Source organism: Capricornis sumatraensis, chromosome 11 (genome assembly GCF_032405125.1).
Source record: "Capricornis sumatraensis isolate serow.1 chromosome 11, serow.2, whole genome shotgun sequence".
Classification (NCBI taxonomy): Eukaryota; Metazoa; Chordata; class Mammalia; order Artiodactyla; family Bovidae; genus Capricornis; species Capricornis sumatraensis.
In genome coordinates, this window is record NC_091079.1 from 95,866,517 (window position 1) to 95,878,058 (window position 11,542).

The 11,542-nt window shown below is 45.9% G+C and overlaps 1 protein-coding gene across 1 annotated transcript; it reads right to left on the reverse strand.

Annotated features, from left to right (window-relative positions):
- Window positions 1-901: 901 nt before the first annotated feature.
- CA3 (carbonic anhydrase 3) lies at window positions 902-10,841 on the reverse strand. Its single transcript, XM_068983871.1, has 7 exons — window positions 10,808-10,841; window positions 9,939-10,136; window positions 7,548-7,666; window positions 5,729-5,821; window positions 4,593-4,655; window positions 2,492-2,647; window positions 902-1,021 (listed from the first exon to the last, which is right to left on the reverse strand). The coding sequence occupies exons 1-7, from the start codon at window positions 10,839-10,841 to the stop codon at window positions 902-904; spliced, it is 783 nt and encodes a 260-aa protein (XP_068839972.1).
- Window positions 10,842-11,542: the final 701 nt, after the last annotated feature.

Sequence of the window (11,542 nt, forward strand, 5' to 3'; positions counted from 1 at the left end):
ACAACGTTCCCCCTCCACAAAAAACACGACTCTCAAGTGTCTGCATCCGCGTCTTTATTAGTCTTGATGATCAGCACAACTGCTTTTACTTCAAGGGCAGTCATTCACTCCTGCGAGCTCTAGGGCTTGTTAATCCCACCCTCACGTTGGAAACACATCAGAGACATTTTTTACCTCAAGAAGCATGCAAAGATAAAAGAAGTAAAATGAGAAATAAATGGCCCTCCTTCAGGTAAAGAAAAATATCAGGAGAAAGTCAACTATCTTCATGAAGAAATCCTTCAAGTAATGGGTCAAATTTTAAAGAGAATTCCCGGTCAGTGTGTTTTACTTTCATTGATAATCAAAACCAGGCAATCTCTACAGCGGTTTTAAATGTTAATAAATGAGGCACTTCTTATTGGTTTATTTAAGGGTTAAAACACATAATCATCTCCATTCTTGATGTTCACAGTCACTTTAATTTCTGCTAAAGGATCTGCAGACCCCTCTACGCCCACATATAGAAGTACTATTTCTTTAAGATGGATAACGCATCGTACATAGGAAAAGGGTAGACGGAAGTTCTGTGAAATTTAAGATGACACAGAAACGGTGCCCAGGAGCCACTTTTTCCCTGTCTTTACTCTCCTCACCCTGCTTCTTCTTCTTCTTTGAAACCTTACTAGAAATGCTACTTTTATAGGCAAGGTGATTATCACAGAGGCCAAGCGCTCTCACATCAGATCCTGGGAACAGTAGCTCTGATTTCCTGGTGATGGCGTCTCTCATCTGCTCTGCTCTGCGTGGAAACACGGGGATGGACCTGGAGTATACCGGAGTCAGAAGCACCAAGAGGAGGCGAGGGACCAAGCTCTGCAGGGCCGGCTTCCTTTCCTGAAGAGGGCGAGCTCCAGCAGCCTCACTTGAAGGAGGCCTTCACGATCCTGCCCTTGATGGGCTGCGGGGGGCGCCAGTTCCTCACCAGGGGCACCGGGGGCTCGTTCTCCGCGCTGGAGTACAGGGTGCGCAGCTTGGCTATCTGCAGGCGGGAAGGGGAAATGTCACGCCACGTCCAGCCCCAGCGGACGCTAAGCGTGGGACAGAGATCGCTGGCTTTCTGAACGAGCCAACCACAAAACCCATATCCAGTGTTCAGTCTAGAGTCACTGGTTGCCAGTTCCCGAGTAAGAACAACCTCTTTTTGGTAAAAAACAAACAAACAAAAAAACAACATTTTTCTTCCTTTTGTAGAGGATCACTATGCCCTGTAATTAAAACCTTTTCATCTGGAATTCTGAAACAATTACCTTAATCTGATGAATTATATATGAGTGGAAGACAGTGTTAGGGCAAGTAATAGGCTCAACTGGCCTTCCCTGCATAAGTTAATGGAGTCAATTTACATGACTGTAATTTACAGGAAGGGAAGCCTAAGCAGAAGACCAAAGGCATTTGAAAGCAGACAGAGGGGAGGTGGAATCTCAGATGCTACCCTTGGCTGTGTGGTCATAAGCAAGTTACTTAACCTTTCTGGGCATCGGCCTCCTTAGCTGTAAAACTGAGGAACTAGTTGTGTCTGACTCTTACAATCCATGGACTGTAGCCCACCAGGTGCCTCTGTCCATGGGGTTTTCCAGGCAAGAATACTGGAGTGGGTTGCCATTCCCTTTTCTAGGGATTCTCCTGAGCCAGGGATTGAACTCAGGTCTCCTGCATTGCAGGCAAATTCTTCACATTCTGAGCCACCAGGGAAGCTGACATCTCACAAGGATGTTCAATCTCTTCCCATCCTTTCCCCAAGGCTGTATTTACCATCCCATCTGCTAAGCAGTCCTCAGTATTTGGGGTTCTCCAAACTAGCAAGGACAAAGAGATGGTTGGATGGCATCACCAGCTCAATGGATATGAGTTCGAGCAAGCTTTGAGTTGGTGATGGACAGGGAGGCCTGGCGTGCTGCAGTCCATGGGGTCACAGAGAGTTGGACACGACTGATGGACTGACTCAACAGCACCACCCACCATCATTTATAAATGTTGTGCACTTAGCCTGGTACCCTCTGGAAGCTGAGTTTTAGAAAGTTAAACAGGCTGATCGTAATTAACCAGGCCAAACTATGAAAGAGCCAGCGGTAGAGATTGGGTAAGCACCTATTTAGCAGCTTTATATTTTCAGAGACGTCCACACACACTCTGTCTACTCTTAGGGATTCCCTGGTGGCTCAGCTGGTAAAGAAGCCGCCTGCATTGGGGGAGACCTGGGTTTGATCCCTGGGTTGGGAAGATCCCCTGGAGAAGGGAAAGGCTACCCACTCCAGGATTCTGGCCTGGAGAATCCCATGGTCAGAGGAGCCTGGCAGGTTACAGTCTATGGGGTCGCCAAGAGCCAGACAGGACTGCGTGCCTTTCACACACACACACACACACACACACACACACGCTTTCCGGTTGGCGCCGGCACCCCGCGGGGCCCTGCAGACCCGGAGCCCCGCGCCCCAAGGCGGGCGCTCACCTGGTCGGAGCTGACCGTGATGGGCTCCTTCAGCAACAGCCACACGATGCACTCCTCGCAGGGCGGCGTGGTGAAGGACCCGTGGTAGGTCCAGTAGTCCCGGCAGGCGGGGAACAGGCAGGACGGGTTGAAGTTGTTGAAGGGCGCCTCTTTGCCCTGCAAGAGAGCGGGGGTGAGCAGGCGCTCATGGCGCCCCACATCTCAGCTTGAGGCGGGTGGATTTCAAAGGCAATGGAGAAAACAAGCTTGGGGTCAAATCCACGTCTTTTAGAAATAAAAAGAGTTGGGGGGGGTGGAGGAGGAGCTGGGCAGGTTTGCATGACACGACTTTGGCACAATCATTGTAATATTTTATCCCTTATTCGCTGTCTGTAGAACTATAAATCTACCATTTCTCAAGAAAAAAAGACAAACTCATTCTAAACTAACAGAAATATTTCATATAAACTAATGCTGTGGTTCCTGATGATACAAAACAGGCTTGCATTTTTATCAAATGTCATCCTCAGAATACTTTACCTAGTGGCAAAACTGAAAGTGATGACTAGAACAGTCTCAAAGAATTAAAGAGAGTCTGTTAAGTAGAAGAATTTACTGTTAAGATTGAAAATATACAGGTGCAATCCAGGAGAGAAAGGGAAACACTAGGACCCAAACATTTAGTACCTCTGCAAGTGTGTAAGAGTGTGTGTGTGTGTGTGTGTGTGTGTGTGTGTGTTGGGCAGGGAAACACCACTCAACTTCTCTCTCAAACATTTCATTAAAAATATAATTATCTGACAGGTTGACTATGAGGATTAAATAAGCTTATGTGTGTGAAACTGCTCTAAAACCAGCAAACCACAAAAATATACAAACGTAACAGCATTTATATTTCTGCTTTATTGACTATGCCAAAGCCTTTGACTGTGTGGATCACAATAAGCTGTGGAAAATTCTGAAAGAGATGGGAATACCAGACCACCTAACCTGCCTCTTGAGAAATCTGTATGCAGGTCAGGAAGCAACAGTTAGAACTGGACATGGAACAACAGACTGGTTCCAAATAGGAAAAGGAGTCACCCTGCTTATTTAACTTCTATGCAGAGTACATCATGAGAAACGCTGGACTGGAAGAAACACAAGCTGGAATCAAGATTGCCTGGAGAAATATCAATAACCTCAGATATGCAGATGACACCACCCTTATGGCAGAAAGTGAAGAGGAGCTAAAAAGCCTCTTGATGAAAGTGAAAGAGGAGAGTGAAAAAGTTGGCTTAAAGCTGAACATTCAGAAAACGAAGATCATAGCATCTGGTCCCATCACTTCATGGGGAAATAGATGGGGAAACAGTAGAACACAGTGTCAGACTTTATTTTTTGGTCTCCAAAGTCACTGCATATGGTGACTGCAGCCATGAAATTAAAAGACGCTTAGTCCTTGGAAGAAAAGTTATGACCAACCTAGATAGCATATTCAAAAGCAGAGACATTACTTTGCCAACTAAGGTCTGTCTAGTAAAGGCTATGGTTTTTCCTGTGGTCATGTATGGATGTGAGAGTTGGACTGTGAAGAAGGCTGAGCACCGAAGAATTGATGCTTTTGAACTGTGGTGTTGGAGAAGACTCTTGAGAGTCCCTTGGACTGCAAGGAGATCCAACCAGCCCATTCTCAAGGAGATCAGCCCTGGGATTTCTTTGGAAGGACTGATGCTAAAGCTGAAGTTCCAGTACTGTGGCCACCTCATGCGAAGAGCTGACTCATTGGAAAAGACTCTGATGCTGGGAGGGATTGGGGGCAGGAGGAGAAGGGGACGACAGAGGATGAGATGGCTGGATGGCATCACGGACTCGATGGACGTGAGTCTGAGTGAACTCCGGGAGATGGTGATGGACAGGGAGGCCTGGCGTGCTTTGATTCATGGGGTCACAAAGAGTCGGACACGACTGAGCGACTGAACTTGAACTTGAACAGCATTTGCTTTTGTATGTATGCCTAGCATATTCATTGAACAATTTACGAACGGATTTTAGGTGAAAGAAGCACACTTGAAAAATGTAAAGAGAAAAAAATTGGTATAACCTGACTTTTTGTTCTAAGAGGGAAAATGATATTTTTTACCTTCGTCTTAATTTTGTCCAGTGCATCAAGGAACAGCTGGAACTCGCCTTTCTCACGTCCTATCTGTAAAAAGAAAAAGAGAGAGAGAGAAAGAAAACTAACGATTATATTTTTCTCTTCTCCATAATTTAAGATTGTCTTAAAAGCTGATTTTAATCCATCCCTCTACAACCAGTGTTTATAAATCTGCCAGAATATATTGCATGAAGCAAAAACATAAGTTTATCCCTCCTCCGAAATTTTAGAGTATGTATTTTCTGAACTAAACTTGGACTCTGGGTCTCTGAAATACAAAACCACAAAATTACATGTTGATTTACATCTAAGTCCTTGACCTTCTCTGTGAAATCATTCTGCTTTTCTTTTTAATATAATTGCAGCTAAGAGGACTCAATGTACCCAAAACTAAACCTATTGTCTTTCTGCTCAGACCCACTCCACTTCCTGTAGAGTTATGCTCAAGTGCTGAAAAGGACCCAATGAATTCAGAACTTAAAACAAACTAGGTCATTCAAAAAGAAAGAAGCCAGATTTTCACCTCTGACTTAAAACCTAGATCATGTTACCACTAAATTCATGTGTTAATGACACTAAGTCCTCTCTAAACCAAGGCTGGCTCAACAACACACACATTCCATGTGCTATCTTAGCCTGGGATCATGTGAGTGGTGGCCACCCTAAGCTGAGAGGATGTTCAGCCAGGGACTTGGCATCACCGTGATTTCCAACACTGGCTTTTCTGGTTTCCACTGCAACTGACGTGGAGGAGCCAGAAAGCATCATGAATAAGGCTGCCCTTGCCTTCACTGCCGCTGAAATAAGCTCCTTCAAAGGCTCCATCCCCACTGCCCCAACACACACACACATACACACACACACACACACACACACACACACACACACACACCCTGCACCTTGAGAAAATTTAGAAGGGCTAGGGGGACCGAAGTATAGCTAAAGGTACTCTTTTAAGGGAGAACAAAACCTTTTGAGCTGATCTTATCGGAAATATCTTGATTAGTTGAATGAATCTTGAACTTCATTCCTCTCTCCCCTATAAATAAAATGATGTGAAACCTAAGGATTGATAAGGAACTAAACTTTGAAAAAAAATATGCATTCAATTTTTACCTTACCTTCAGAAAAACACCAACTACAGCTATACCATCGGGATGCTTCAGAGCAGTTGCATAACTGTTATACTTTGAATTCCAGTGAACCAAATGAAGCTGAAACCACAGAACAGAGGTTAGGAGGTATATGCCTAAAATAAGGAAATAAGTGTGAAATTATTCACAATAAACCCAACGATTTTACAGTCTAAGATTGCTGAACACTCTCATAGAAGTTGACAGAATTCTAAAAGTTAACATGAGATATTTTGGCAAGACTTTTGATGGCTCAAATAAAAAGTTATGACAGGTAGAATTGGTGAAAACCAAACTGTCGCTAAATCAATTCATAATATTATGTTAGCTTTGTATAATATTAGTCCTTTCTCTGACCAAATCAAACAATGAAACACAGAGCTATAAACAGGAATCTGCTAACACTTTAAAGTCACAATTAACTGGGAAGTAGGAGAGGAAAAATAAGGGGACAAATTCTTGGATGTTTTTCATGCCTCTCTCAGTAACAAGCGCTCTAGAACCAGTTGGTAACCTTATCGTAATAAGGTTAAGAGGCTTACATATGCACTAGCTAAATCAGTCAAAATTTCCACATTGACTTATACAGAGTAGCAAGAGAATACCATAGTTCCTGGCAGCTTAAAAGTACTGTCGTCAAGAACAAAACTGTGTGATAATCCCGCATGTCAAGACCAAACTGCAAGGCTTGGCCCTATTGAGAAGGAATATACTAAATTTTCCCCCTTTTGTGGGGAAGGACGTCTGAAAGGCATTCTCAATTAATTTATCCTGTCACTGGCTGTCTAGATGGCCTGCAGAGAAACAGAATGGTCACGGGGAAGTCCTCTGAGTCTCTCACAGTTCAGTTGAGCTGTTTTGTTAAGTTGAGTTAAGCTGCCTTATGATTCTGCCCAAGAGCGTGTCCACAAATGGCTCAAGGTCCCTGCCTCCTGTGTTGACCAGAGCCCGCCTCTGGAAGAGGCTGGCAGTGCAAATGGAATTATCCTCACCTCCAGGGCGCACGTCGCCCCTTATAGGCTTGGCTTTATACAGAGAGCCTGCAGGAGGCTTGGCTTATCTCCTTGTAATATGATGCCTTGATCTGAGCTGCAATCATGCGCTCCCTTTAATGGGTTCTCAGGAACAGAGTATATAATATCTGCTCATTTTAAATTGTGTGTATCTATAGCTAGCTATCTCTCTGGGTGCAGAAGTCCACGTGTACATATAAAATCACACGTATACCTATACTGACGCACCCCCTTCCTTAAGAGACTAGAGCCTGGGCATCAGCCAGCATTGCTAAGTGCTATTTTTAAAGCACCACACTCTCATAAAAGAGGCGGCTTAGGGCGCTGGGCAGGATGATGAAGCCAGTCAGCACGAAGCAGAGCACCAGTCCAGCACCGATGCTACGTGGCTTCTTTACGTGACCTTCTGGCTCCTCAGTTTCCTCACCTGTAGCCCACCCGTAGCATGCCGAGAGGATTGCATGGGTTAATACCCACAGGCACTGAATAAGCATTGGCTCCCCTTCTCTTTTCAGTTCCATTCAGAGCCTTGGTTTTATAAAATTATTATTATTAAGCAGCCATCCAGTTTCTAAATATAACCTTGCACGTCTTCAGGCATGACACTAACTCACCTCCACTCTCTCAACTGTCTAACCCAGAATGTCTGGCAGCTTCGGTTTATGCTAGAACTCCTGCAGCTCTTTTCATAACTACAGGCTTGAAGGACAAGCAGTGGATGCTCTTCCGTCGCGACCTTTCAGCTCAGCTCTCGCTGGGTGAGATGCGGAGTGGGTCCGGTCAGGTCCCCTTACCTCTGCTGCGTACTTGACTCCATCCACGCTGTGCTCCGAGCCGTGATCGTCCGAGGAGCCCCAGTGGAGGTGGAACTGGCGGAGCCGGTAGGGCGCAGCGAGGGGACCACCTCTCAGCACTGCGAGTCAGAGAAGCTAGGTCAGCAGTGAGCTCGCCCTTCTTGGACAGAGCCCTGCTTTAAACAGCTACCTTAGAGCCAAAGCTTGATGGGCTGGGATGGTGGTGGCATTCCCAAGTACACTGGTCTCTTTCTCACAAAGTGAAGCCTTGGGGTGGGTCAAAATAAACGCTTTCTTTTCTCTTTCTGATTGTGTTTGTTTGTTTTGTGATTTTTACATGTCAATTTCACATGCATGAAAATAAAATTAAGCCAGCAGATGAGCAATGAAAACAACTAAACCCTAAAATCAAAATCAAAATCTGTTGTGGGCTGCACTGGGGAGAACAGGACAGTTAAGAGCTGGGCAGACTCAGGGTCCAATCCCAACCCCATCCCTTGCGAGTTGTGTGATCTCAGGCAAGTTGCTAAACTTCTCTGAACCTGCTTCTGCATCTCGCCAAAGGTGATAATAATACTAACCTTTCAGAGCTGCTGTGAGGATTAAATGAGATTAAGGACTTTAAACTGCTCATCACAGTGCCTGGCACAGTCGTCACTGAGCAAATGTGAATTCCTTCTCCGTGTCTTGCCTCCAACTACACTTTTCTTCAAGACTACAGACAAGAGCTCACATCCACAGCTAATTCAGACTGTGTTTATTCAAATGAGATGGAATGGAAAATTCTGAGGTTTCCCAGGGAATCAATCAATGTTGACCCTTAAACGAGATGATTCTCCATAGTATGAATATGAGTTTGCTGTCCAAATATCTCGACTGGGCACTTAACTCGGTTTCACTTCATTTGGCCTGGAGAGTGATTTAGAAGTTCAAATATTTTCTAAAGGATATTGGAAACTATACAGAAGCCCTAAAGTCAAAATTTACCAATGTAAGCTAGATCAAAATAGAATTCAGACGATAGCCATTCTAAAGAAGACAGAGCAACTGTTGGTGCTGAAATGGCAGACTGAAAGTCATGAGATAGGTCTAAACTGAGAGAACGAGACTAGGTGAGCTTGTTCACATAGAAATGAGTGTTTTAATTGCGGTTTTTTTCTGTCCATTTTTTCTGTTTGATTAATTGCTCTTTGCACTTTTACCATCCACTAAGAACCGTTATAATTCAGTGATATGAGTCCAATTTATTAGGATGAATCATATGAAAGTGTCAATATTCAATCATATTTGCTTACAAAACGGCTTCTTCATGTGATTCAACCTAAGAGATCCCGTTTAATTTTATTACTCATCCTTCAGAATGGAACTTGATTTAAATGGAGAAAAAAATAACAGATATATGAGATAATTATTTAAAGAATATACATGTCTATGATGTTCCTTACCTGGAACCTGCTAATAGGTAGAAATTACAGCTTTTACTCTTTAATTACAGGATCACTGAAAATATTCATTCATGTACATCAGTAAGGATAATTTTAACTTTTTTACAAATGTGGTTATAGGAAAATATATATTGTATTTCAAGTACCAAAATGCTAAAGGTAGATTCTTACCTCATTCACAGTAAAATAAAGTATTTCTAATTAGCCTTCTTTTATTTCACTGATTTGCTTAATGGTTATAAATGAAATAGACTTTTTTTTTTAGCATGTGACTTTCCATTTTCAGTTCAGTTCTGTGCAGTTCAGTTCACTCAGTGGCATCCAACTCTTTGTGACCCCGTGGACAAATACAAATCAGAACTCAAGGAGAAACTGTCAGTCTTCAAAACCCCTCACCAAAATACCAAAATGATTAATCAGGTGAGCCCCACTGAAGGCCCATCTTCTTGCTTCTGCCATGGGTCTGCTCTCTCCCCCCGACTGGCCCCACCCCCACACCAGCAGAAGAGAATACCTACTTGGTTCTTGGCCATTTCTTGCTCTGCAGGATGGAATCTATGCCACATCTGAGAATGCGAGCCTTGCTCTCCAGGACTTCGTTAGGATGCAAAACCCCCCTCAAGTATAGACCATCAGAGCCCAAAGAACACTGCTTTGGACTCATTACCATCACCTCTCTACTAAGCTTCATTTCAGGGGTACACTGCCAACTTTTAGCTTGGGCGTTGGGCCATTTTGGAGCAGCCAGCGTGACCGGGGTTAAAGAGTGAGACATTCTTCTTCACTGAATAAATATAATCCTTCAGACGAGCACAAAGTCAAGTGTCATCTCCATTTTCAGATAAGAAGTGCCCCCTTGTCCCACTGATTCTGTTGCTGTGACATAAATCACATTTTGCCAATACAGCCATTGAAAATGTCCTCTCTACCTAGGTGTCATACTTACTTGACCTGTCATAAGTATCGTCAAACACAACTCTGCAGGTCTTCCCATTATTCAGGATGGTTTTGGCAGAGCCTGGGTCATAGGATGCTGTCCATGGCTTCAGGGAAGGGTCGTGGCTGATCTCTTTAGTGTTCAGTTCAATGGGCGACTGGTTCTCTCCCTTGGCAATCGGGTAAAGTTCATGCCAATGGTCAGGACCTAGGAAATCAAATTGAGGGGATTCATTTATCTAGTGGCGCAATCAAAGTCCTCTCTCTAAGTGACTAATTCAGCAAAATACACGGAGGCTGGGCAGTGATTATGAAAAGGTCTTGGATATCAGATTGGGCAATACAAGGCTTGGGGGCAAAGACCTGTTCATAGTTTTGTTAATAGCATACCTGTAAGGCTATGTTTAACTCTGTGTATTTTCCCAAAGCGTTTCTGTATTGGCTCAAATACAGCCTAAAATACTTATTTTCGAAGTGAACTTCATCGCATGTTTCACCAATGCCCTCTCCGATCATAGAGCTGGAATCAAACAGCACTGCCCCTAAGTGGGTTTCAGAGCATCTCCGTATCCCTTTCCCCATGGGGAGGCAGAAACTGCAGGCAGAGCAGCTCGTACCAACACCAGGCTCAGAGAGGTGAAGAGCTTGCCCAGCCAGTCTCCGAGAGAGGGGGACCCCCAGAAGCGGCCCTGGGTGGGTGGGCTTCTCCGTCAGAGGCACTGAGATCTGGGCACGTTACCGGTTCCTGCAGTGGGCATACCAGCCGCTCCAGATGAACGCGACAAGGTGAGCCGGCCGGCCGTGCGGGGTCCTAGGGAAGGGCCCGGCGCGGGGGGAGCGCCCCCGACCCCGCGCCCCGGCGGGCCGCCGGACACTCACCGTTGTGCTCGGCGTAGCCCCACTCCTTGGCCATGGCGGTGCCGGGCGCTGCCTCCGCTCCCGCCGTGCGCGGCCCGCCGGCGCCCCTTTTATGCCGGGCCCCCTCACTCCCTCATGGCCTTATTAGGTCAGCGAGGGTGGGCGGGGGGCTAAAGAGACCGGTGTGGTGCTCGGGAGGCGGGCTGGGGGAAGCCAATGAATTCCACGGGCTGGACAGCTGTCGGAATGGGGGGAGACGGGTCCCCGCCCCCTGGCCCTGCAAGGGGGGCTCCCTCGCGGCTCCCAAAGCGCCAGGCCCCCCTGACCTAGCCGAAGTGCAGAGGCCGGAGCTCTAGGCCCCCCTCCTCCAAGGCCCCCCACCTTTTTTTGTGGGGTGGGGGGGGCGGCCTTTGCGCTTCGCCTCCAAACTGAAAGCTGCGCCCCGAGGGCTGGCGCTTGCAGCCTTGCTTGGAAGTTGCTTTCAGCGCTGCCTGTCTGGCTGGCTGCGGTCTCTGGATGCTTCTGCGGGTTGATTTCACTCCAGCGATCCGGTTACTGTGGCTGGAAAGAACACGTTTGCCTGACCCATGTTTGACTCCTTCGCAGGCAACTTGCAAAATCCTAGGCACAAAGGATGGGAAAAAGCAGGCAGGAGGGCAGGTTCTCTCAACTCCGTTATCCTTTAGAGAGAGATGGTGCCAGGTCCCTGGAACCAGACGTTTCTTGACCTCGCGGGTCCCCTCGGTCTGCAGGACG